Source organism: Zootoca vivipara, chromosome 13 (assembly GCF_965207765.1).
Source record: "Zootoca vivipara chromosome 13, rZooViv2.hap1.1, whole genome shotgun sequence".
NCBI classification, from domain to species: Eukaryota; Metazoa; Chordata; class Lepidosauria; order Squamata; family Lacertidae; genus Zootoca; species Zootoca vivipara.
In genome coordinates this window covers 52,722,148-52,750,039 of record NC_142596.1, presented here as the reverse complement: position 1 = coordinate 52,750,039, position 27,892 = coordinate 52,722,148, and the positions used below count along the sequence as shown (strand labels likewise).

Below are 27,892 nucleotides of genomic sequence, written 5' to 3'. Positions count from 1 at the left end.
TACTCGAGAGCGCAGATGGGCACTTGTTGAAATGCGGCTGCTGGGGGTGGGGACCGGACCGCTACTTGCTGCCTTCCACTTTCAGTTGTGGGTAGGAGGGAGGGCTACACACACACACACACACACACACACACGGCAGGTTGTGAGAAAATCGAAGGGTCCTGCAGAGGATTCGCCTGCCTTATTTAATTCGCTTGGCTCATTTATTTATTTGATTTTTACCCCGCCGCTGATCTCCAAAGAGCTCCTGGGTGGTGCAAGGGGTTCACCGCTCACTCCGGAATATAGCCGCAATGGGATTTCGACAAGGGCTGGAGCCTCCAGACACTTTTTATATCATTTGGCATTCCTTTATTACCTACACAACAGAACAGTCATGTTCATGACATACCTCGCCACAAGCCTGGCAGATCTGGAACGATGCCTGATAATCGGATAGTGCTAATATCCTTCACTTGGACTTTGTTATTTTAACCCACGTGTGACGGCGCTCATTCTGTGTGCCTATTTTCGGGTTGTTGTCATTATTATTATTATTATTATTATTATTATCTTATTATGTATTAAATTTGTATGCCGTGCTTCATCCGTGGATCTCGGGGCAGTTCACAACATGAAAATACAGGATAAAAAAAGCAAGAAATGCAGAAAAAACCAGGAGTAGACCAAATTTCATGTTTTAGTTTTCATTTGTTCCTATATGTGTTCTCTCTGTTTTCTATAAATTGAAATCGAAACATTTTACAAGACACATCGTATGCACGGTTCTCCCCCTCCTCATTCAATCCCCACAACAACCCTGTGAGGTAGGTTAGGCTGAGAGAGGCAGTGACTGGCCCACGGTCACCCCCGCTGCACTTCATTTGAACCCTGGTCTCTCCCAAGTCCTAGGCTGTCACTCAAACCACTTCACCACCGAGGGTTTATCTATTCAGGTGTGTGTCTTGGGACTACAACTCCCATCGTCCCTAGCTAACAGGACCAGTGGTCAGGGATGATGGGAGTTGTAGTCCCAAAACAGCTGGAGGGCCGAGTTTGCCTATGCCTGATGGCCCTTGTCTTCATCTCTGGAGGGGCACAAGGTGCCTGCCTCTAGCAGGGCAAATATTTGCTGGAGTGGGGGAGGGTGGGTGGTTAAAGAGCCACCCCTGGCTCCATCCCTTATCCGCTGCTCCAGTTTTAAGCACTGCGGAAGTGAGCGGCGGCTGCAGCTCCCTTGACTGGAAGGCGTTTCCTCAAGGTCTAGCACCCCCTTGCTCTGTGCAGTGTTTTGGCAGAGGGTTGCCATGATCTGCGTTCCAACCCCAGTTTGGCCATGAAGCTCAGCAGCTCCTTGGGGGCCAGTCTTGTGTCCACGGAGCCTGGCCTACCCAGTGGGGCGGCTTTGAGGATAAACTGCAAAGATGCAGAGGAAAAGCGGTGTGCATCTCTTGCAAGAAGGGCAGGTATGTAGCTCTTTTAAAGGAAAACCCTCAAATTTCTCACTGGTGTACAGAAACCCAGATTCTACGATCCATGCATTAGAATCATAGAATCCTAGAGTTGGAAGAGATCACAAGGGCCATCCAGTCCAAACCCCTGCCAAGCAGGAAACACCATCAAAGCATTCTTGACATATGCCTGTCAAGCCTCTGCTTAAAGACCTCCAAAGAAGGAGACTCCGCCACACTCCTTGGTAGCAAAGTCCACTGCCGAACAGCTCTTACTGTCAGGAAGTTCTTCCTAATGTTTAGGTGGAATCTTCTTTCTTGAAGTTTGAATCCATTGCTCCGTGTCCGCTTCTCTGGAGCAGCAGAAAACATCCTTTCTCCCTCCTCTATATGACATCCTTTTATATATTTGAACATGGCTATCATATCACCCCTTAACCTTCTCTTCTGCAGGCTAAACATACCCAGCTCCCTAAGCCGTTCCTCATAAGGCATCGTTTCCAGGCCTTTGACCATTTTGGTTGCCCTCCTCTGGACACGTTCCAGCTTGTCAGTATCCTTCTTGAACTGTGGTGCCCAGAACTGGACACAGTACTCCAGGTGAGGTCTGACCAGAGCAGAATACAGTGGTACTATTACTTACCTGGATCTAGATGCTATACTCCTATTGATGCAGCCCAGAATTGCATTGGCTTTTTTAGCTGCTGCATCATTGAAGCTGGATTTTGGGGTTTTGCAAATACTTTTGACCAAGACTATGGCGGACGACAGGAAGTGTTTTAGAGGGCAACCTCTGCCGTTCGTACCGGATCGGTTTCGGTTGTTGTGATCCGAGGGCGCAGACAAGCTGCGTGAAGAAGCGCAGTGTTTGTTTTTAAATGTGTGTCATCCGCCTTGAAGGAGGTGTTGCTGCGTCCCTCCTTAAGAGGGCCTCCCTGGATCCCAGAAGCTCCAAACAGCTTCCCCCCAGTGGCAAATATCCCCCTCTTGGGGCAAGGTGCTTGAGAGGATGGGGAAGTCCAGCTTCAGGCATGCTTTGAAGAGACTGAATGTCTGGATCCATTGCAATCGTGACTTCAGGCAATGAAACTGCCTTAGTTGCCCTGGTTGATGGCATTTGTCGGGAGCAAGATAGTTTGAGAGCAGCCCTGCCCGTTCTTCTTGACCTTTCAGTGGCTTTCGATACCATTGACTATGGCAGGCATCCCCAAACTGCGGCCCTCCAGATGTTTTGGCCTATAACTCCCATGATCCCTAGCTAACAGGACCAGTGGTCAGGGAAGATGGGAATTGTAGTCCAAAACATCTGGAGGGCCGAAGTTTGGGGATGCCTGGACTATGGCATCCTCTTGGAGCAGCTGAAGGAGTTTGGAGTTTGTGCTTCTGTGCCACCTCCAGGGCAGTTCCCTTCCAGTAGATGTGGGAAGCCACTGGGAGCTTTTCCGTGGTGTCCCACAGAATTCCTTCTTGCTCCCCACGCTACTTAACATCTACAAGAATCCTCCGGGAGCCGTCACCAGGAGATTTGGAGTTAGGTGTGACCCATATGCAGATGACACCCAGCTCTGTCTGTCTCTGTGTGTTCCATCTGAATCCGGGGAGGAGGTTGAGGTGCTGGACAGACGCTTGGAGGCAGTGATGAGCTGGACGTGGGCCAGCAGATGGATGGGAACTGAATCCTGAAACGACAGAGGTGTTACGTGCTCCGAGTTCTCGAGTCCAGGAGGTGGGAAGGTAACCGTTCTGGCTGGGGTTTCACTTGGTTTGTAGCTTGCCAGGGGGCAGCTGGTTCTCCAGCTGTGGCCGCTTTGGGGCAGAGATGACTTGGCTATGGTTCGCCCCACACTGCTGACTTCCAGACTGGATTATTGCAGTGCGCTCTGTGTGGGGCTGCCCTTGAAGATAACCGCCTCCTTCCCTGCAGACCTTCTTGGATGTTAAGATCGCCAGAGGGGAGGCCGTCTTGGTAATTCAGAAGTTTTTTTTTGGGGGGGGCATGGGGGCAATAAGGGATGCTTAGTTAAGTCTGCAGCCTTTCCAGGCCTCTCCGTCTGCTCCTGGGTGTTTCTGAGCCTTTTTCACATGATGTCCACCAGTTAGCAAGCTTTTCTCCACAACCGTTGCATAGAGCCTGTTGCGAGGGTGATGCAGATGCCTTTGACAACCCCCAACAGGAATGAGAGATCGGAACTTGCTGCGGTTTTTAGAGCACTGCATATGTGCTGTCTTCAAAACATGCCAAGGGCACTTCCAAATCCCCACCTTATTCCCGTTAGCTTCTCTGTGGCCAGCCCAAAGCTCCCATCCCCTGCCATATGCTCTGGGCGTGATATTTTGGACGGTGCCAGTTGCAGGGCACAGTGGGCATTCGATAGTTCCTCTCCTCTCCCCCTCTTTCTGAAGTCTGGGTCAGGGCAGCCCCTTCCTCTGCGCCCGGGAGCTTTGCCCTGGCACCCTGTTTTTGTTAACATTCCCCACTCTGTATGCAGGAGGGGGAAGGCAGAACAAGAGGCATCAACCATCGCTGTAATGTGTTTCCCAAGTAGAAATTAAGCTTAATTGGCCAATTATTGAAATAACTTCTTAATTTGCGGAAGATGTTGGAAAACAACTTCCCAGTCTGTTTGAGCTTGTTGTGGCAGCGCCCGGCCTTGAGATTTGATAAGGTTCCTCTGGCTGCTTCCCTTTGATCCTTGCCACTCCCAGCTGCCCGCTCACATTTCCCTTTTTTAGGAAGTGGCTCCTTGGGTATCAGTCTTGGCGCACGTCCAACACCATCTATTCTGAGACCGCAAAGCTTTCTGAATGTAAGAATTCACCTCGGCAGCATAGCTCACTGTCGGAGGGGAGTTGTGGGAGGAGAGAGAGAGAGAGAGAGAGAGAGAGAGAGAGAGAGAGAGAGAGAGAGAGAGAGAGAGAGAGAGAGAGAAAGAAAGAAAGAAAGAAAAAGACAGACAGAGAACAATGCACTTCTGCACCCACAGAGGCCGCCCTGCAGCTGTGGGCTTTCAGGTGTGCCCAGGTGGCAGCTCCCCATGCTGGAGGCTTGGCACCTGTGCACCAAACAGGTGCCGTATCTAGTCATCTCTGCCCCCGGGGCTGGCTCCCATTTCTCTGCCCCCTGATGCCCAGAAGCAGCACTGGGATGAGTTGAGTGTGGTTGTCGTGCTTTGAAGATCCTGCTGCTACCACTTCAATTTCTTGAATGGCTGGGCTGATCTTGTTGGTTTGGGCAATGTGTACGTTTACGTTTGTCCTTGTATCTTTTAGTGGTGTCTTTTCTTCTTTCTGCTGTTCGTTGATAAATCATTTGATAGAGAGAATCCTTGGAAACTATTTTAACCGGTGCCGTCAGCTGGCTAGGGAAATCGGTCAATTTGATTGCATGAGCTTTAAAGTTGACTCTGGGGGACAGAAAGGAGGATTAATAATAATATGCTGGAGTAATAAGGTTCGGGAGAATCTGAACCCACTTGTGTCACTTGGAACTCTTGTGATATTAATTTATTGCGTTTGATTTGGGTATGGAAATCTGTTCCTATATGTTTAGATCTAGATATATATTTATAAGGCAGATTAGAGAAATTTGTGGTGGATAAGGCTACTTGCTATGATGGCTCTGCTTTGCCTCCCTGGCCGGAGGCAGCAGTGAGTCTGAGTACCAGTTGATGGAAACCACAGGAGGGGAGAGTTGCTCTTGTGCCCAGGACCTGCTTGATCCCCGGCATCTTCAGGTAGGTTTGGAAAACCTCCTCTCTCTTTGGCGATCCCTCCCTTGTAGCCGAGTAAGATTGTCTTCCATGAACACGGTCTTAACAGTGAGTCCGTAAGTGAGTGTGGAGGCCAATTCTGGATCCACACGTCCTTCCACAGTGAGGACATTGGTTTCTGTCTGGGAGTTGACAATAGTGAGGGTTTGCCAAGTGTGCCTTCCTCTTAGCATGTTTCTCCCTTTTGTCCTGAGTTTTAGCATCTTCAAACCCATGACACCTTTGGTAAAGGCTGTTCTCCAATTGGAGCGCTTGCAGGCAAGTGTTTCCCAATCGTTGGTGTTTATACTACATTTTTAAAGATTTGCATTGACAGAGTCTTTGAACCTCTTTTGTTGACCGCCAGCATTACGCTTTCCATTTTTAAGTTCGGAATAGAGTAGTTGCTTTGGAAGACGATCATCAGGCATCTGCACAACATGACCAGTCCAACGAAGTTGATGTTGAAGAATCATTGCTTTGACACTGGTGATCTTTGCTTCTTCCAGTACACTGGCATTAGTTCGCCTCTCTTCCCAAGTGATGCGTAAAACTTTTCAGAGACACCGTTGATGGAATCTTTCAACAACAACAAGAGTTTGGATTTGATATCCTGCTTTATCACTACCCAAAGGAGTCTCAAAGTGCTAACATTATCCTTTCGCTTCCTCCCCCACAACAAACACTCTGTGAGGTGAGTGGGGCTGAGAGACTTCAGAGAAGTGTGACTAGCCCAAGGTCACCCAGCAGCTGCATGTGGAGGAGCGGAGACGCGAACCCGGTTCCCCAGATTACGAGTCTACCGCTCTAACCACTACACCACACTGGCTCTCAAGGAGTTGGAGATGGCGTTTATAAGTGGTCTACGTTTCACAAGCATACAGTATGGTTTGGAAAATACTGCCCGTCCACATGGGAAGGTAGCCCAACTAGGAGAAAGAAAACTGATCCTAAACCTCCACTGCCTTGCAGGACGTCTTTGGGAGAAGAAAAGTCTAAGGAGTAAGCCCTACACAAATCTGGAGTGGGTTCCCTAAGGCGGTTGAATCGTACACCTCCCTCTGGCAACTCCAAGCTGGTGCTAAACAAATGGCTGAGCTTTCCTTTGGAGCAGATCAGCAAGGCCGAGGGGGGGTGGTGGTTCTTGCTGGCTGGGCAGCCCAGGACCTCCAGACACCCGGCCCAGGCTTGTGCCCCAGGGAAGCCACTTTGTGGGTGCTGCAAACACAACTGTTTGACTTCACTTCCGGGGGTGCACTCCATTGTCTCTCGAGACAGACGGGTGCCAACAAAAGCTGGGTACTTTTGCGGACATATTTGCAAGTCTGGATTAGGACATACCTTCAGTTTTAAGGCTTGTACTTGCTGGAAGTGATATGATCACGTTCTCCTCCATACCCCATAAAGACAAATAGTCCCTGCGTATAGAAAACTACTGTATTAAGAAGGGAGAAGGCTGGGCTAGAAGTTTTCTCCCTGACATGCTACATGTCTGTATGCAGCAGACATTTTGGTACAAAGAACCTTCCCCCTGATATTCATAAACATGAGTTTGTTTAAGATGTTTAATGAATCTGGCATTTTTATCAATGTATGTGGCCATCTGTCAAGGATTATTTTGCTGTGATTCCTGCATTGCGGGGGGTTGGACTAGAGGACCCCTGGGGTCCCTTCCAGCTCTACGACTGTGATTCTACCTCTCTGTTTTTGTTCTGTCTGTATATTGATTTTTGTCCTTTACTCTTCCCATGAGCTGCTTTGAGAGTGATTATGCATATAAGTAAAAGAACAGCGGTGAAAATGAAACGGAAGCGACCCCTTAAAAGCATGCTATGAAAGAAGGACCATGCCTTGGGTGCTGGCGTTTCCTGGCTCCTGTCAGCTCTGTATTTTCAAGCGAGTTTATGGTGTCTTTTGGCCATTGTTATTCTGTGTGCATTAATCCCGAGTAACGGCACAGCTGGGTTCTGTCCTTGCAGTCACCGAGTCGGATTTGAGAGAGTCCTCATTCCACACCCTGCCAGGCGCCGTGACAGAGTAGAAATAAACCATCGCCTTGCCTTGCGTTAAGGTGGGCATGGAATTTAAAGAGTGGCGAGCGTACCTTTTCCGGAGACTGTTGAGCAGAACTGGTGGCTTAGGGGTGGGCAATGACAGCTCCCCACATAACAGGGCAAGTACCAGTATGGCCGGCAATATTTCCAGGTACTTGCGGCCCTGTGGTCAAATGCCCACCTCTACACCCTTTTTTGAGCCAAGGGGCAGCCGTTTCTCCCAGTTGCCTGCAAACTGGGGGTGGAAAACGTTGTCTCCCCCACAACCTGACCTTTGGATGGCTCCTGATGCAGCGGAGTGACCTGCTCTCAGGGGAGGAGGCTGCCCGCCGTGTCCCTGCACGAGCAGCTCCTCTGAACGCAGTTTCCCCTGTTTGCTTTGTTCCCCGAGAGCCACCCTTTTGCAGAGCTGCACATGTCCCCGGGATTGATTTTTGGGGGGGAGAAGGAACATGCAGCCAACTCTCCTGGGGTTTGAAAAGTGCAGAGTTCAAGGAGCAAACCCTGGGCAAGGGCAAAAGGGTCCTGGTGCCCCTCAATTGATTCTGTGGTCTTGGCTTATGGCTCCGGTTGACCCCGCTTTCTTCCCTTCCTGCGTGGAGACAGTCATGATCCGATCTTCTTCTCCCCTCTGGCAACCAATGCCAAATATTTTAACTTGCTCTGTGTGTGCGCTCCCTCCCTCCCTCCTCCCTCCCCAGTTTCCCAGCATGCCTTATCTTTACCCTCCTGCTGTGTGTCCTATTGCCTCCCTATGTGGCTATCATCATATAGGGCTTTCTGCCTAAGCCAGCTTTAAATGATTTCTCCCTCCACCCCTTTTGGTAAACATTGTGTGTGTGTGTGTGGAGGGGAGGGGGGCTTAGCTGCAGCAGCCCTTTTCTCTGCAATTACAGCCCTGCTGGCGCAGTCCTTTCTCTCCGTGCATTAATTCCACTCCCAAAGTCCAGGGGAGGGGAGATTTATGGTGGTCTACTTTTTTTCCTTTTTTTCAATGCAGCAAAATTAGCGGCGTGGCAAAAAAATCAAGGACAGGAGGTATTAAGAGTTGTGGAAGTGAGCCAGAGTTAAGGGGCAGTGAATGAAGTGTCAGGGGGGCGGAGGGGGGAGCCACAAGCCGAGGCCAGGATCCAAGCAAAAGAGGGAAAGGCTGAGAGGTTGAGCACCTGTCTTGCACTCTGGTTCAACCCCCTGGCTTGCTATGCTTTAGGAAGCATGCTCTCTGTATGGGTCCGTCTTTAGCCGCACTTGGACCCGCGGCTCTTGCAATAAAGCCACAGGGAGGACTCCTCCGATGGAGGCCACTTCTTATTTCACAGGTTCTAGGAGGAGGTTGGGGAACCTGTGGAACTCCAGATGTTGCTGGGCTCCAGCTGCTACCACCCCGACCTGACCTGGGTGGGAATTGGGAGCTGGTAGCGTACATGTTTCTTGCCCCTGTTACAAAAGCTGAGAAGCCTGCCTAGCACAGTGATGGGCAACCTTTTGAGCTTGGTGTGTCAACAGAAATAAATGACAAATAATACTTTCGCTGGAACTAACACGCAGCACCGACATAGTCTGCCAAAGCGCCAGAAAAAAACAGCACAGAAAGGGTTAAAATAACTAATCTCTGGCTACCAGCAGCAACAACAACAAAGGATCCGGGTTTTAACAGTGGAGACAAGCTGTAGCGGAGGCAAGCTGTAGGAGGAGCGGAAGAACAATTTTTTTTTGGGGGGACGACAACAACAGCGCAAATGGGCCGATGGGGCGCGTGCCAGCAGTGAGGGCTCTGCGTGTCATGTCTGACACGTGTGTCATAGGTTCGCCATCACTGGCTAGCATACTGGAAGGTCAGGAAGCGCTTCTTCCATGTCGAGGGTCCCATTCCCTCAGGGGTGATTTTGTCAAGGGTTCCAGGATGGGCACTGCCAGCGCTCTCACTTAGACATTTCCACCATGCCCGTCTCAGATGGGAATTCCAAATCCTAGGCAGCTTTAATCAGAAGCAAGATTCTCTGGGCTTGATGGACAAACTCTGAAATAAATACCCCGGGGGCAGGGTGGATTTGATTTAAATCAAACTGATTTAAATCACGATATAAATCACGATTTAAATCACTAGTCAGTAAGGCTTGATTTAAATCATAGTTTTCTACCTAAAGACTAATTCTTGCTGGTATAACTTTAATATGCAATTAGATGAAGATTTTTAGAATAACAACTTTTCACATTAGTTTTTTATCCCCAGTTTAATAGGTTAATCATTCATATTTGGACAACTTTACTGTTGTACTTAGGAAGGAGAAAAATAATCATTACCTTAATAATAACAATTTAAATAGATTTATTCAACTGAAACAGTAACATTACAGCACATGTTATTTGCTTAAACAAACATTCCTGTTTGTTAACTAATTTGGCTAAACAAAAACAAAATATATATATTTTAAGAAACTTAGACTGTCAGCCCAGCCTACACATGAAAAACTTAAATACTGCCCACTCCAAACAATCAAAAAAATATTGTTTCTATTCTATTCACTGAACTTCTTGAAACTTAGCACTGAAGGGGTTGTTTCTGTATTCATAGGTTTGTAGAACAATAGGATTAAGGTCTTTTTCTCAACTCTGTTCATGTTATAACATTTTTGCTGTGAAGAAGAGGCATGTGATCTCTGTTGAGTCAAATTCAGTTTTGAGAACTGCAAAAGTAAACCAAGCATCTGTGATAATATCTTGTAGGCAGAGAAACTGCCCAATAATCTTACAAAAACCTCTGGAAGAGCATGACATTGTGAATGGATTAATGGAATTCATTTACCCCAAAAATTAAACATATACAACCTTATTCTACAACCTTATTCTACATTATTTCATGATGGAACAACCTTTGGATGGTAATATATTTTCCTCAAAAAGCATTTTATTTTTAAAAAAACTGATTTAAATAAAAAAATCCGATTTTTTATTATTATTATTTTTAAAAAAACCATTGATTTTTATCCACCCTGCCAGGGGGTGATTTCTTAGCATGAAAGACCAACACTCTTCTGGAATGCAAGTGAGAGTGATTCATTTCTGACTAAGGAAGGGAGACGGGGGGCGGCTTTAGGGAGCGTTGGGGGCCCCACATGATGTAAGGCGGCTGCTCTCCCATGCTGTGGACTCTGACGCCCGCCCCAGCTCCCCTTCCTTCTGCCCTGACCCCCTAACCTCTTCTGTGTCTGGTTTAGCTTTCAGGCCAGCCGGCCCGCCTTGAACGTGGTTGTTTTCCCTCTCCTGCACGAGGACTTGACGGAGATCATCCGGGACGTTCCCATGATGCACTTGGACGAAATCACCTTGTTCAAAAGCCGGGTGGCGGAGGAGCACCCCAACCTGTGGGGGTGATGGCGGCGTCGGCGCAGCGGATGGGAGGCTCGGCATGAGCGCGAAACAGCTGCTGCTGCTGCTGCTCCTCCTTGGCCAGGAGGTCCGGCCCTTGAGCCTCGCGGGGCCACCGCATTCCAGTGTTCTGCAACTCAGATGCCGCTTCGAGGGCAAGCTTGCCAGGGTGCCAGGCAGGCCTTGCGTATCCCGTTTAGGCAAAATTTGCCCCCTGAAGAAAAATATTAATATTTATTGGTTTTAAATTCCAGCCCACCCCGCCCCTGAGGGACTCAGGGTGGGCTACAATGAGCTGGTGATTCCTTGCCATTTAATACATGAATTCTCATGCAGCTTTAAATGTAGTTGAAGGCAAGAAGAATTTCACTTGAAAGAATGTGCTCCCTTTTCCTCCTCCTCCCATCCCTTATTCTCAGAGACGGTTGGCTCTTGTGCTTTTTTTTTGGGGGGGGAGGTCTTCTTCACTTGAATGTCTTAAGGGACTTTGTAAGTTGACGCAGAGAGCTTTTATTTATTGGGGGGGGGGATTTTGGTGTGCATAATATGTCGTACAGCTGATCCTGCCCTCTTATCTTGAAGGGGGATAGTTTGTGCCGCTAGGACCTGCTGTGCTGGATACGATTCCAGTTTCCAGCTTTTTAGCCAGAGACACCTGGGATGTTTCTACGCTTGCCTGCTGGGGTGCAGCCAGTTGCCAGAGTCAGAGTGTCCTCCAAGTTTCGTATACATCTAAATAAAAATATCCCAGGAAGCTGTTGAGTCACACAAAATCTACAGGATTTTCGTGTCTTCTGGTGGAAGCCTCATGCTTCCCCTCTCCAGCTCACTGTTCCGTTCCAAGCATGGCTGCCACGTGGCAGGAAGTTCTCCTGCACAAGCCCCAAGGAAGTGAACAGGTGCTGTGCAGGAACACTCCCGGGTCACCCCTTATTTAGCTGGGAGCTGCTCTGAAATGCCCACAGCGCAAAGTCTTGTGTCGTTTAGCTTTTATAACCTTTTAGCCATTTACGGCGCTAAGGAAAAGCAAGCACACCTTGTAAGCAGTGGCTGGCATTAAGCTCCAATCCCAAATTTCCGTTGTGGGCATAAACACACCTACACCCACCCACCCACCCACCTCTCTCTTTACAGCTCCCCAAATAACCAACCCTAACAGCTTTTTTGAAAGCAGGCCTTGCCTTAATAGGCGAGTTCTGCTGGAGGTGCTAGCTTGGACTGACACAATTTTATCGAAACCGTGCCAAAATGCTCCTTTGCCAAGGCCCTCTTCTTGGGGGTGGGGGAATGCAACTGTTTTGCCATGTGGGGGTAACCTGGTCCTGGTCCTTCCCTCCATCGTACTGCAGGGCCCTTCCTACTCCCATTTATTTTTGCTTTCTCCTAAAACATGAGTGGGGAGCCCGGTGCCCCCTCCAGACATCGTTGGGACCCCCAGCTCCCCGAGAGCCAGCTTGGTTGCATTGGTCGGGGGGGGGCGCGATGGGAGCTGCAAGGCCAGAAACATCTTGGAGGGGGGCACAGAGGGTTCCCCACTCCTTCACCTTCCACATGGGGGGATGACAGCGGCAAAGCTGCAGGTTTAGGTGTTCTGGAAGCAACACTGCATTGTTTGCAATGGGGGGGGGCATGGAAGGAGTGGGTAGAAGAAGCCCCCGTCTCCCTCGGTTGCTGTTTCTCAGCTTCTGTTGCTCTTCGCTTGAAGTCGTGGGCCAGCTTGAGTATCTGTAGCAATGTGTCTGTTCCAATGTGATGCTGGTATCTGTGTTAATCGGATCAACAGTGGATTTACCTGTCAAATATGGCATATAAACACTTATGTACTCACCTTTGCTATCTCGATATGCTCTTTTTGTGTGTGTGCGGGGTGGGTGGGTGGGAAATGACCAAAAAATTGCCTTCATTCAGATTAGACTCCCTCTTTTTTGTCCAGCTTCAAATGTTTTTGACCGCAACTTCCATCAGCCTCAGCCAGCCTAAACCAATATCCTCTCCTCTGGCACTGGGTCTCCGCCGTATGTTTAGCCTGGAGAAGAGGGGACCAAGAGGTGGTGCGAGAGCCCCCTTCAAATATCTAAAAAGTTGTCATATGGAAGAGGGAGCAAGCTTGTTTTCTCCTGCTCTGGAGGGTGTGACTCGAACCCATGGCTTCACGTTACAAGGAAGGAGGTTCCGACTCAACATCAGGACTAAATTTTTGACAGTTAAAAGCTGTTCGGCTGTGGAATGGACCCCTTCAGAAGGTAGAATTTTATTGAGATTATTATAGTAAGTTTAAGTGAATTAGAAGGAAGAAAAAAAATTAGAAAAAGAGGGTGAGGAGAGTACACATTAAAAAACAGTTTAAAAAGCAGAGGGAAACAGCAATAACAAAATAACCATAAAATATAATTAAAGCTATAAAACTATATAGTATGTAAGTAGATGGATAAACTTATTGTCTCCCTCAAGCGCATGCTAATCCATGTATCACTATGGTTTAGACCAGGGGTGGCCAACTCCCAAGAGACTGCAATCTACTCACAGAGTTAAAAACTGGCATTGATCTACCCCCCCTTTTGGGGTTCAGGTCAAGGTTGTTGAGCTTTTGATTTTTAGGAAGGAAAGCCCTGGTTTTTTTGGGTTCAGGTCAAAGTTGTTGAGCTTTTTAGGGAGGAGGAAAGCCACATTTTGGAGGGTGCAGGGCAAAAGTGTTGAGCTTTTCTTTAGGGGAGCCAGGGCTGGCTCTAGGTAGAGTCCCAGTGGCGCGGGGCACCGGGCCAGTAGGCAGGGCGCTGCGTGGCAATGCCGCGCGGAAGCCATGCTGCACCGTGCGAGGGCGCCGGAGCAATCTCCGCCCCTCAGCGCCAGGGCGCGTGACCTGCTCGAGACTGCCCTGAGGGGAGCCAAAATTATTGAGCTTCTTTGGGAGGAGCCAGTGATCTACCAGTGATCTACCACAGATGTCCAGTGATCTACCAGTAGATCACAATCTACCTGTTGGACGTGCCTGGTTTAGACAAATACATTCCAAATATCATTAAAGTCATTGGAGGCTGTTAAAGAAAGGTTGGGGGGGCATCTGTCAGGGATGCTTCTGTTGTGATTCCTGCATTGCAGGGGGTTGGACTAGAGGACCTTTGGGGTTCCCTCCCAACTACGATTCTCTAGGACCTACCCCTCCACCCCCCTTTATCTGGAGCTGCTTCCAGGGATTGAACCAGGAAGCAGAGACTCCGATGGAAAGGCAGAGAGAGAAGCCCCATGGCTTTGCCTGGATTCTCGTCTGCAACCTTCTCTTGAGGACTGGGGCAGATCTTTGCTGTCAAAGGCCACATCCACCCCATAATAATAATAATAATAATAATAATAATAATAATAATAATAATAATAATTTATTTATTCCCCAGCCACTCTGGGCGGCTTCCAACAGAAAAACAAAACACAATAATCTATTAAACATTAAAAGCCTCCCTGAACAGGGCTGCCTTCAGATGTCTTCTAAAAGTCTGGTAGTTGTTTTCCTCTTTGACATCTGTTGGGAGGGCGTTCCACAGGGCAGGCGCCACCACCGAGAAGGCCCTCTGCCTAGTTCCCTGCAACTTGGCATCTCGCAACGAGGGAACCGCCAGAAGGCCCTCGGTGCTGGACCTCAGTGTCCGGGCAGAACGATGGAGGTGGAGACGCTCCTTCAGGTATACTGGACCAAGGCCATTTAGAGCTTTAAAGGTCAGCACCAACAGTTTGAATTGTGCTCGGAAATAAAGCGAGAGCCCTTGGAGAGCCCGCCTTGAAGAGTCGAGCCTTCCCGCAGAGAAGCTGTCGTTCGTTAAGGGTGCCGCCTCCCCCTCTCCCAGAGCGGTTTGATCACCAGTCTCTCTTCTTGGGGGGGGGGACTCTGGAACTCCAGCTCTGTGCAGGGAAGAAAGATTTCTCTGTGGCTAAGTGGGGATTCGAACCCTGGTCTTCTCCCAGGCCCGAGTCCAAAGCTCTGGCCATTACGCCGCACTGCTCTCTCGCTCCGCAACCAAGTCCCAGCCACAAATCCTCCTAACGCGAAGCCGGATTTGAGTTGTTGCTGCTGCTGCTGCTGCTGCTGCCGCCGCCGCCGCTCCAGGCAGGATACAGCAGATGTTAATAATGTGCTTATTTTCTCTAAGTGCCATTTTGGCATCGGTGTTAATTACAATTTATATTCGGCAGCGTTTATGTTGGGAAAAGAAACCCACCTTAATGGTCCCCAACTGATGGGATGGGGGGGGCAAAGGGCTGTTAAGCAGAGCTCCATATGTTTGAGGGGGTGCCAGGCAGAAGGGGCAGGGAGGTGCCAGCTCCGCCTTTGTGTGTCCCTGGACCCCCTCTCTCCTTTCGTTCCAAGTTTCATTTCTGCCCAGAGCAACTTTGGAGGTTTCTACGCAGAGGTTGGATGGCCATCTGTCAGGGACGCATTTGTTGCAATTCCTGCATTGCAGGGGGCTGGACTAGATGACCGCTGGGGGCCCTGCTCAACTTTACAATTCTGTGACCTCCTCCCCTTTATCCGCCAACGCTCAGCGGCTGCACATGCTCCCTGCGGATGGCTTGAATGAGTTCATATTTAATACATGGAGCTGCTTTTAGTGTCACCTTTTGGAAGAGAAAGGAATGGCTATGGGGTGGGGACCTAAGAGGCTCTCCCCCTCCAAAAAAACACACCCCAGTCTAATGAGCGTTGAGTGCATTCCCACTGAATTCTCCCTCCACATCTCCCACAATCCCTTTGAACACCCACCCCCAAAGCTTGGGGCAGCCCCAGGCTACCTTTTGCCTGTTTGGTTTGTTTGAAAGGGTTTCTGAACCACTTAATATCTGAAATCTCTGAGCAGCGTTTTGGGTTGTGGAGTGCCCAGGCCTTGCAAGAGGGGCCTGGCCCCCGTGAGGTCAGGCCCACGACCACCTTGCTCCACCCAGGGCCTGATCCCTTCTGCATGCATAGCCAGGGAGCTTTTCACTCCTTCCGGCAGTTTTTTTTAAAAAAATAAACAAGTTTTTATTGATTAAAATGAAGGTTTACAAAAAAAAGAAGAAGAAAAAAGAAAAGGAAAAAAATAAGAAAAATGGACAAACATAAATACACAGATACAAACACAAAGCTCACAAATTCAAACACCAATAACAAATACAAACACATATCGTTCATTTCATTTTCTACTATTTACATTATTTTCACTTTCCGTTTACCTCCAATTATACTTGCTGCATTTTTTCCTATCAAATGGTTAATTCTGCACAGTTTTTCATCTCGGTTATCTTTTCCCTTATTTTATTCTTATTCTCTGTCTGTATTTTAGTATCAATTAATAGTTTACCAGGCTCAGTCTAGTTTTGCCAGTGGAGTTCCTGTTACATTGTTATTTTTTAGATATTCTTCAAACACTTCCCATTCCCTGTAGACATTTTGTTTCATCTGCCCTCTCACTTTACCTGTCATTCTTGCTAGCTGCATGTATTCTACCATTAATATTCTCCATTCTGTTATTGTGGGTACATTTTTGTTTTTCCAGTTCCTTGCAATTATAATTCTTACCGCCACCGTTCCGTACATAAGCAGTGTTCTTTTAGTTTTCTCTATTTCTTTTGGTAATAGAAAGTTCTAAGGGCCTGACCCCCCCCCCCAACCCAACCCAACCCAGGGTGACTGGAATAGCCTTATCACGGGACCTGGGAGCAGGAAGGAGCTGCTCCCAGTCGTTTGGGTGGGAGGCCATAGGCTTCCAGAGGCAGAACGGGGGACCAGTGACCCTCTCCCCCCCAGATGTGGATGGGCTCCATCTCCCATCAGCTCCGGCCACCATGGCCAGTGGTCAGGGATGGTGGGGCTGGGGTCCAAAGACACCTGAACAGCCTCGGGCTTCCCAACTCTGCTTCGCCCCAAAGATGCTCAAAGCATAAGGATTTAACTGCTTCTGAAGGCTGGGGCTCTTGGCACCCAAAAGGCCATGTGTCCTGCAGCCTCTGAAGGTTTGGCTGGTGGGAGACAGAGCAGAGTCTCACCTGCAGAGCGGCTGGGTTCCTAGGCGAGTTGTGGGGCTGCCCTTCAGGATTCCTTGTGGGGAACTAGAGTTTCCCTAGTGAAATCTCCTCTTCAGGTTTTTCCTGGGCACCGTATTGAGTACCCTTTGAGCCACCTCATTCCCTCCCATAAGTAAGAGGAGTCTCATCCATGTGTTCGATTTATCTTTAAATACCTGCAGGCCACGTCAGAACCTGCACGACATGACGCCACTTAAAAATAAAAAACTTACTTGAGTTTGCCTACATGGTGCCCCTGAGAATGGGCAGGGAAAGTGGGAGCTGTGCCCCCCCCATAAAAATATAAGGATCCTAGAATTGCAGACTGGGAAGGGACCCTGGGGTCATTAGTCCAGCCCCCTGCAGTGCAGGAATCTCAATTAAATACCACTGCAAGATGGCTATCCAGCCTCTGCTTAAAAACCTTCAAGGAAGGAGAGCCCACTTTCCAAGGGAAGTCAAACGGAATCCATTCTGGAAGTCCGTTCGACTTCCAAAACGTTCAGAAACCAAAGCGCAGCTTCTGATTGGCTGCAGAAAGCTCCTGCAGCCAATCGGAAGGCGTGCTGGACGTTCAGCTTCTGAAAATCATTCGGAAACTGGAACAGCCACGTCTGGGTTTTGATCGTTTGGGAGCCGATTTGTTCGGGAGCCAAGGCGTTTGAGGTCCAAGGTACGACTGTAACCCAAAGTTCTTCCTGATGTTTAATCTGAATCTCCTCACTGGATTCCTCTGGATCAAGCCAGCAGCCCACCTCGGCCAGGATCCTGTTCTCGTAGATGGCCAACCAGATGCCCATTATGGGAAACAGGATTTGAGCACAAGAGCCCTTTCCCCCTTCCGTGGTTTCCGGTGTCTGCTATTCAGAAGCACTGCTTCCTCCAGCTGTGGAGGCAGATCGCAGCCATGACCCGGACGGTGACCAGTAGCCTTGCCTCTGCTTCAGAGCCACTGGTCCCCCTTCTGCCTCTGGCCATTTTCCAAGGCTCTTCTCGGCCCTGAGGAGGTCTTGTCATCATAGAAGCCGTGGGCTCATTGGTGCTGAGCTCTGGAGGGAGGGCAGGGGTTCACCTTGCCAACTCTCACCCATCCATATTCATTGCGCACCGTCCGCAGCTTGGGGCCGCTGCCCGCCGGCACCTTTCCACCCCTCCCTGAAGCCTGTCAAAGGAGCAATATTCTCCACGCCTCTCGGTGCCTCCTGGGGAAGCTGCCCTCCACCGCGAGGTCCGTGAGATGCTGAATTGGATGCCGTAGGCGCACCCCACCGGCAAAAGCCTCATTTCCATAGAAACTGGACAGGTTGCGGGAGAAGGGGCTGTGATTAATAGCCGAGGGAGGCTGCCTTGGGCCCTCTTCAATTTTTTAGGGGGCAGAGAGGGCCAGAGGCAGACAATGGGGGGGGGAGCAGGGAGAGAGCCACGTGCCCATAAAGCTAATGAAAACCATTTTGCCTGTGAATTTTGCGGGCAGCCTATTCCCTAGCATGGTTTCCATCCTGGTTCACCTTCCTCTTTTTATTAAAGCAACTAGCTCTCTTCCGAAGGCTTCCCTGCCCTCCCTTCCAGCAGCGATCACCATGGCTCAAATTAATAAGGGTTTCTAAAAGGACAAGCAAAGTCCTCGCCTTGACCCAGGGCTAGAAACTCAGATCTCTAAGCTAATCACCAAAACACATCTTAAACCAAGGTTATGGTTGCCAAAATGGAATGTCTAGATGCCACTTGTTTCCCATGAATTTATTATTACTATCACCATCATTTTCAATATTGCTTTATATTTTAAAGGAAAGGAACTCCAGTATTCAGCTGGCCGAGCTAGCTGCCTCCTCCTGTCTAACGGCAGAGCCGGCCTTGCAGAGCTGGAGCAGAGGCGTTCGTGTTTGCTTCTGATGTTCCCTAACCAAAGAGAGAGCGAGAGAGAGATTTGCAGCGCGTCTCCTTCCAAAGTCACATTTAAGCCCCATGAAAATATTCCGTATGGTTAGATCTGAAGGCAGGCAGAGGGATTGCAGTTTAATTCCTGTGTTCCCCCCCCCACCGCCCCCGCTTTTCTCTTTGAGCTTTCAAAATGCTCACGAGTGTAGCAGTATAGCGTTTTTATGCTAATTCTGCAGAAGCTGGCATGCCTTTGTCTTAAATTATTTATTTTAGTTAATCCCCTTTTTTGCTTTAAAAAGGGAGGGGAAGGGAAGGGAGGGGGCTCCTGAACTCCCATCTCTACACACTGAGAATGTTAAATTGGGCATCGCTAATTAGCCATTTGACAATTAAGGAACATAGAGCACATACACACACAAAAAAAAAACCCCATTAGGACATTGGGGGGTTGGGGTTTTTTTTTTTTTTGCTTTCTTTCTTTATGTATTTGTGAAGTTTTCCTCCACCCCATGTGCCCCCTTTGAAGTAAAAGCTGCGCTCAGTTCTTGCCCCTGGCTGTGGGATAAATGTATCCTTAAAAAAAAAATCCTTATGAAAACTTTAAAAACTACTGTGAGAGATTTTAAAACTGTGTGTGTGAGAGTGTGTAGGAAGCAATTTTATTAAATTTGTGGACCATGATGTTCATAAATGGGCATGTGAAAGGGTTAGCTGGCCTTCCTTTCCCCACCTTCACTTTTTAGTAGCTAAAATTTGTTATATATGTATAGAACACTGTGTATGCAGCTTGCAAGCTTCAGCCCTGGCTGCAAATTATAGCATAGACACACAGCAGAGGTTCTGCCCTCCTCTGCTCCCTTCTTCCTCCACCAGAATGGTGCCTGCTCTGGTTATCTCCCGCTTGGACTACTACTGCAATGTGCTCTCCATGGGGCTACCGTTGAAGGTGACCCGGAAACTACAATTAATCCAGAATGCGGCAGCAAGACTGGTGACTGAGAGTGGACGCTGAGACCATATAACACCGGTCCTGAAAGACCTGCTTTGGCTCCCAGTACGTTTCCGAGCACAATTCAAAGTGTTGGTGCTGACCTTTAAAGCCCTAAACGGCCTCGGTCCAGTATGCCTGAAGGAGCGTCTTCACCCCATCATTCTGCCCAGACACTGAGGTCCAGCTCCAAGGGCCTTCTGGTGGTTCCCTCGCTACGAGAAGCCAAGTTACAGGGAACCAGGCAGAGCCACCCAGAGTGGCTGGGGAAACCTAGCCAGATGAGCGGGGTATAAATAAATAAATAAATAATAATAATTTCTCCCAATTAACCTCCATCTCCAAGGCCTGCTGCTGTGTAGGGTTGCCATACGTCCGGAATTTCCCTGACAAAGCTAGAGTGGTAAGATCCAGATCTCAAACAGGTCTGAATCGTCTTCATTGATCTACACCTTGAAGGGGGGAGCACATCCTATGTCACACGGCAATTGCAGGAATCCTTGGGCAAGACTTGATTGACAACCACAAACCTAGGGAGGTCTACTCAGAAGTGAGCCCCTTCTCCAATCCTAGTGCCTTCCAGATCTGTTGGGCTACAATTCCCATTGTTATGAGAATTATAAGGTCTAAGATATAAAATAAATGTTCATAAATGTACCAGGTAAACACATACATAAATATATAAACCACATGTCTGAACCAGTACAGGAAAACAGTCCTAAAGCCATTTTGACTCTTTCAGTGACCTAAAATATTCCTCTGCAGTTTGGATGCAAATGGGGAAAGCCTCCCCATTGTCTCTGTGCTCACAAATCCTGCCTTAAGGGCACATTGGTGTATGAATAGGGTGAGCCTGTGACCTGGACTCAGGAATTAGGTATCACAAAAGGATGGCCAGGCTCTCCAGGTAAACCCATCAACTGGACGCAGGTGGCACTGTGGGTTAAACCCACAGAGCCTAGGGCTTGTCGATCAGAAGGTTGGCGGTTCGAATCCCTGCGACAGAGTGAGCTCCCGTTGCTCGGTCCCTGCTCCTGCCAACCTAGCAGTTTGAAACAGGCGCGTAGCAAGGGAGTACAAAATAACCCCTCTGCAGCGCCACAAATCCAATTCAGTGGTGTGACGTTGGAAAATGTTGATCACTTCTCCTACCTGGGCAGTTATCTTTCCACAAGGGCCAACATTGATGCCGAAATCCAGCATTGCCTGAGCTCTGCAAGTGCAGCTTTCTCCCGATTGAAGCGTCAAATGTTTGAGGACTGGGACATTCACAGGGAAACCAAAATGCTTGTTTACAAAGCTATTGTAGTACCAACCTTACTATATGCTTGTGAAACATGGACCACTTATAAATGCCATCTCCAACTTCTCGAAAGATTCCATCAACGGTGTCTCTGAAAAATCTTACACATCACTTGGGAAGACAGGCGAACTAATACTGGAAGAAGCAAAGATCACCAGTATTGAAGCAATGATTCTTCAACACCAACTTCGTTGGACTGGTCATGTTGTGCGGATGCCTGATGATCGTCTTCCAAAGCAACTACTCTATTCCGAACCTAAAAATGGAAAGCGTAATGCTGGTGGTCAACAAAAGAGGTTTAAAGACTGTCTCAAGGCAAATCTTTAAAAATGTAGTATAAACACCAACGATTGGGAAACACTGGCCTGCAAGCGCTCCAATTGGAGAACAGCCTTTACCAAAGGGGACGTGGACTTTGAAGATGCTCGAACTCAGGACACAAGGGAGAAACGTGCCAAGAGGAAGGAATGCTTGGCAAATCCACACCGTGATCAACTCCTGCCTGGAATCTGATGCCCCCACTGTGGAAGGATGTGTGGGTCCAGAATTGGCTTCCACACTCACTTACGGACTCACTGTTAAAACCGTGTTTATGGAAGACAATGTTACTTAGCTATGAGGGATCACAGAAGAAGAAGAAGAAGAAGAAGAAGAAGAAGAAGAAGAAGAAGAAGAAGAAGAAGAAGAAGAAGAAGAAGAAGAAGAAGAAGAAGAAGAAGAAGAAGTTGTTATCTACTGGGGTCATCTAGTCCAACCCCCTGCAATGCAGGAATCTCCGCTAAAGCATCCATGACAGATGGCCATCCAACCTCTGCTTAAAAACCTCAGTGAGAGCGTTCCCACTGTTGAATGGCTTTTTACTGTCAGATAAAATGAAGAAAGAAAAGCTATGCTTAAAAAAATTTCTTTAAAAACAGAACAAAAAAACAACCACCACCTGCAGAACAAATGCTTTGAAAAGAGGACATGCAGGCATTTATGAAAAAAGGACCTGGGTGCTTGTTATTACTGTGGGGTGGGGTTGCATTATTTCACAGTGCAGATAAAAGGAAATAGTGAAAGCAACGCATTTATAGGCATGGAGACCGGGTTCCTTACTGAGCCGCTATTATCAAATTAATGTCAAAATGCATCAAACAGGCCTGAGTGTTCTGGAGGCTTCTGCAAAAGTGCTTTGCAAATTGGCGACCAAAACAGTTTTTTGTTTACAGGGTACCAAGCAAGAAACCGACTAATTAGCCATTGTAATAAAAGGGGGTGGGGGGGAAGGAAATGGGCAATTATACAAACAAGCTGTTTTTGAAGTATAAATACATGGGCCCCGCTTTAAATGTACACAGGCGTGCAGATATATATACTGTATAATCTATTGCAGCAGCGCCTCAGATGCCAACTTCCCAGGGAATGTGAAATTTGCAGAAAGGCGGAGAGCTTTGAATGGGAAAAGCAGGGTTTTGTTCTGAAAGGATGTTGAAACAAAATGAAGCAGGCCAGCTGAGAATCTGATGATGAGTTTTTAATGAGGATTGAAGCCCTCTTCCAGTGCTTGCCGGAACTTGCATTTGTGGAACTGCAGGCACAAATGCACCCTTTTTGTATGCGGGAGACCTCTTGCCTCATTCTGGACAGGTGCGGCCAAGGGGTGCCCCCCAAATCCTGAGCATTTTTGGGTTTCGAAAGCATTGTGGTTGCGAGCTCCCTATCTGCTGCCTTTCCTTCTACTGGGTGGCTGCATTGGCAAAAGGTGCAGGATTGAGCAGACCCTCCAAGCACCCCCGTTTTCCAGGGACCGCCCCAGAATGGCAGAAGCAGGACCGGTTTCTGATTTGATCCCAGAGCGTCCTTCTTTCCCTTAAGACGTGCCTATTTTCATTGGAGAAATGTTGGAGGGTATGTGTGTCCTGCTTTAGGGAGGACAGTCCTCTATCCAGTGGCATAGCATGGGGGTGTGTGTGCAAAGGATTGTTATGTATTCAGTGGTCTGTGCTTGCTTGGGCTTGAGTCTAGACTAAGGAATCTGAGCTCCTGTGTGCTGTTTTGATACATGATGTCCAATCACAGAACATTTCAGTATTGGGGCCTCTGCCATTGGCCCTTGAACTCTGAGTCGTGATTCACAGCTTGGAAGTTTAGACAGCCAATCCCGTTGGGAGTGGCCCAGGCTTTCAGGAATGTATATAAGCAGTTGCTTTGCCCCTGTTTCCCAGCTAGAGTGGTGCCTTGCTAGACGAATTTAATTCGTTCCACGGGTCTATTCTTATAACGAAAAATTCGTCTAGCGAATCCCATAGGAATGCATTGAATTTTTTTTTTTTTGCCGACAGGAACACATTAATTGAATTTCAATGCATTCCTATGGGAAACTGCGATTCGCTAGACGAATTTTTCGTAAAATGAATTCGTCTAGCGAGGCAACCTCCGCTAGAAAAATCCTTTCTTTAAGCGAAAATTTCGTCTTACAGGGCGTTCGTTAAGCGAGGCACCACTGTATGTAGTTCAATGAAGGTTCTTGCTGTTATCACTACGTCTTGCCTTGTGGGAATCCACCTACACTTCAGGGATGGTTGCCCCAGGTGCAAAAATTCAACACCCCAAGTGTTGCTGCAATACAGCTGTGAGCTTCTGTGCCTGGGCTCTGTTGAAAACGCCTTCTCCAGTGAACCAGGAAGTGGCCTCTCCAGACAATGGAATGATTGCGATCTCCTGGGTGATGCAGATGCTATTATGAGCATGCATACTCCATCCATTTGCTTCCCTCCCACTTCCCATCCACGTGGCCCCGGGCGATAGCAACCCACCCTATGCCACTGCCTCTATCCAAAGACACCCTCTGTTTAGGGAGGCGCCTTGAAGGTGCCCCTCAGCAATAGGCAGGAGACTGAGCAGGTCACCTGGTCACAGCTTTCCTTGCCATGGCGAGACGTACCGCAGTTCTGCCTAAATTTTAGAGGCAGTTATTAGCAGATTTGCACCTATGCATATAAATCAGCAAATGCAAAATTCGCAAGAGGCTGGCGGACAAGCAGGTTGGAAGTGTAAAAGGGAGTCCTTGGAGCACCCCCACGATTGCCTATCCGGGTCCCAAAGGGTCATCTAGTCCAGCCCCCTACACATGACCGGTGTCATCGCTAAGGAACCCCTGGCTGTTGGCGCTGGTCCTGGGGCTGAAGAACGATGGATCTGCACTAGCGACATTTCCAGCAAAACATTTTCCAGAAGGCAAAAAAAGAGAGGAAACGATATCCAAAGGAAAGGGCGCTTGGAGAGGCGGGCAATGAAAAGGAGCAGACTTTAAAACTACAGAGAGGAGGAAAGGGGGGGGCGAAAGCTGGTGGAGAAACAGAGGGAGCGACTGGGCTGCCTGCTTCTTTCGCAAATGAAAGCTTGGGGAATTGTGAGAAGGAATCTTGATAGCTCTGTGGTACAGTTTTCCATTTGCAAAATGCAAACCAAAACACGTATTAAATTGTCATTTGGGCTGCAGCGCCCTTCCTGACACTGCAGAGCAGACTGGGAGACCCCAGGACCAGGCCAGGGGGAGTCTCTATCCCCTTGAAGGGTTGGGAACACTTCAGTTTAATTGTTCACCACCACAACAGCAAAAGATCCTGTCCTTGTTTGTCCTTGTTTGTGCAGCCTGGAGGGGTGGGGAAAGATACAGCTTGCAGTTGAGCGTTTCTTGGAGATTCTGTGATTCTGTGCTCTGAAAATGAAGCCCTCGTCTGTGATATGAGGCCCTGCTTAAGCCTCTGAACAGGGCACACACCTGTTTGCACATTTGAATGACAAGAATTTCTGGTTGGCTGAAAATAATAATAATAATAATAATAATAATAATAATATTTATACCCCGCCCATCTGGCTGGGTTTCCCCAGCCACTCTGGGCGGCTTCCAACAGAAAAATAAAACACAATAATCTATTAAACATTAAAAGCCTCCCTGAACAGGGCTGCCTTCAGATGTCTTCTAAAAGTCTGGTAGTTGTTTTCCTTTTTGACATCTGTTGGGATGGCGTTCTACAGGGCAGGTGCCACCACCGAGAAGGCCCTCTGCCTAGTTCCCTGCAACTTAGCTTCTCGCAATGAGAGAACCGCCAGAAGGCCCTCAGTCCCGGACCTCAGTGTCCGGGCAGAATGATGGAGGTGGAGACGCTCCTTCGGTATACTGGACCGAGGCCGTTTAGGTTTTTAAAGGTCAGCACCAACACTTTGAAATAGATGCTTCCGGTCTCTTTCTCACAGCCATACTGGGGGAGAGGGAAAGGGAAAGGGAAAGGGAAAGGGAGAGCACCCAAAACTGAGGATTGCCGCTACTCATGCATGCAACAGTCAACTGTGGTTTGACATTGCATGCGAAAAGCACCCGACTTTTCATTTGCTGGTCTTGAAAGCAGGCTGAATTATTCCATACAACAACAAAATGGACATACAGTGGTACCTTGGTTCTCAGACTTAACCGGAAGTCTGTTCCAAAACCAAAGCATTCCAAAACCAAGGCGTGCTTTCTCATAGAACATAATGCAAAACGGATTAATCCGTTCCAGACTTTTAAAAGCGACCCCTAAAACAGCAATTGAACATGTATTTTACTATCTAACGAGACCATTGATCCATAAAATGAAAGCGATAAACAATGTACTGCAGTCACACAATCAATCAATCAATCAATCAGTTGCTGAACTGGGTTCCACACAGTCACAAAAACAAAACAAAACAGCTGCAAAAACAAAAATAAATAGTAAAAACAGACCTCAGCGTAACACTCAAAACGGAGCACGTTCGGCTTCCGGAAAAAGGTCGCAAACCAGAATACTTACTTCCGGGTTTGCAGTGTTTGGGTTCCAAGTTGTTTGAGTTCCAAGGCGTTTGAGAACCAAGGGACCACTGTACAGTACAGTAATTTGAAAACTGTTGCCATACAAATGGATTTTCGATACCTCTGTTCTGCCTTGATCCAAGCTGAGCCCTTTCCTGCACTGCAAATATAGGCAGCCTGGTGAAGCAAGGACTTGGGAAACCCTGGTTCAAGCTCACTGATGAGTCTCTCTCTCTCTCTCTCTCTCTCTCTCTCTCTCTCTCTCTCTCTCTCTCTCTCTCTCTCTCTCTCTCTCTCTCCCCACCTCACAGGGTCATTGGGAAGATAAAGAGCACCAGTGCAGGGTGGTGCTCAGAGCGTCAGACTTAAGGACCTGGAAGACCAGGGTTCAGATTCCCACTCAGCCATGAAGCTGACGGGGTGACCAGAGCGGCCAGTCACTGCCTCTCAGCCTGACCTACCCCACAGGGCTGTTGTGAGTACAAAATGGGAAGGAGGAGGACTAGGCAAGCCGCTTTTCAGTTCCTCGGAGGAGAGCTGGGAGACAAATAATGATAATAATTTAAAATACTGGTACTATATATAAAAATAGCAATAACCTTTCTGTCATGGATGCTTTAGTTGTTAGGATACCTGAAGGAGCGTCTCCACATCCATCGTTCAGCCCAGACACTGAGGTCCAGCTCCGAGGGTCTTCTGGAGGTTCCCTCCCTGCGAGAAGTGAGGTTACAGGGAACCAGGCAGAGGGCCTTCTCGGTGGTGGCGCCCACCCTGTGGAACGCCCTCCCATCAGATGTCAAAGAGAAGAACATCTGCCGGACGTTTGGAAGACACTTGAAGGCAGCCCTGTTTAGGGAAGCTGTTAATGTTTAACAGACTATTGTATTTTAATCTTTTGTTGTAAGCCACCCAGAGTGGCTGGGGAAACCCAACCAGATGGGTGGGGTATAAATATATTATTATTATTATTATTATTATTATTATTATTATTATTATTATTATTATCCTTGCACTGCAGGACAGATGCTTAATTAATTAATTAACAAGGCCACCAGGTTTTATTGAGCATTCTAGAAGCCTCCTGTTGCATCCCATTACAAGCTTGATTAAGACATCATTTACCAAAAGTGTTATCCGAATGTCTCAAGGTGGTGCGTAGCCCAGCCGAGAGCCACACCGGGTGCCGATCTGATAAAGATGTTTCCTGGCACTCACGTTACCAGGAAGGAGGGGATTGCCTTTCCCCTGCAGGAGAGCTCAGTCCGCAAGAGACAGTCCTTCCCTCGGCCTCCTGCCTCCTGGGTGGGCTGCTGCTGGGTCTGCAAGGAGAGGCCCCTGGAGGAGGATTCGCACTCGGGCCCCCGGAAGAGCTGCTGACACAAAGGAACCGCCTGGCCCTCTTACACAGAGGCCACTGTTCTGCCACTGGGAGAACAGGATGCTGGACTAGGTGGGCCATTGGCCGGATCCTGCAGTCTCTCCTTATGTTCCTCTAACAGCCAGTCCCTTTGACGCAAGAGCCACATTCTGCATGTTGTTAAAAGGCAGCCCCTCACAGCGTACCATGGAGTACTCTAACTCTGATTTTTATATGGGTATAAAAATGTCATATTTTTTAATAATAGGGGATTTCCTCAGGAATCATAGAATCATAGAGTTGGTAGAGACCACAAGGGCCATCCAGTCCAACCCCCTGCCAAGCAGGAAACACCATCAAAGCATTCCTGACAGATGCTGTCAAGCCTTCGCTTAAAGACCTCCAAAGAAGGAGACTCCACCCCACTCCTTGGCAGCAAATTCCACTGCCGAACAGCTCTTACTGTTAGGAAGTTCTTCCTAATGTTCAGGTGGAATCTTCTTTCTTGTAGTTTGAATCCATTGCTCCGTGTCCGCTTCTCTGGAGCAGCAGAAAACAACAAGGAAGTAGGGAGCATCTACCTGTCTAGGTTTTCTGGTTTCCAAGATGAATAATAATAATAATAACAATAACAACAACTGCTCAGGTAGAATGATCACCTAGTGTGTCAGCAAACTGGGGAGACAGAAGAGTTGTCTACTGCCCTATACCCACAGGTTTCAGGGTGATTCACAACATAAAATCACTATAGAAAAATACTAAATATATAATAAAAACAAAAGCAACCCCTCCCCAACACATTTTAAAAGGGCATTAGGTGTCAATTATCCAAAGGCCTGGAAAAGAATGTTTTTGCCTGGTGCCTAAAGGTATATAATGAAGGGGCCAGGCATACCTCCCTGGGGAGAGCATTCC

General features: G+C 48.2%; 1 protein-coding gene across 1 annotated transcript in view; it reads left to right on the top strand.

The window, feature by feature from the left end:
- The window catches only part of FBXL18 (F-box and leucine rich repeat protein 18), a 32,079-nt gene extending 19,649 nt beyond the window's left edge, over positions 1-12,430 (top strand). The window contains exon 5 of the mRNA XM_035131741.3: positions 10,452-12,430. Within this exon, the coding sequence (XP_034987632.3) occupies positions 10,452-10,608 (157 nt within the window). The 3' untranslated portion in view covers positions 10,609-12,430. The remainder of the gene's footprint in view (positions 1-10,451) is intronic.
- Positions 12,431-27,892: the final 15,462 nt, after the last annotated feature.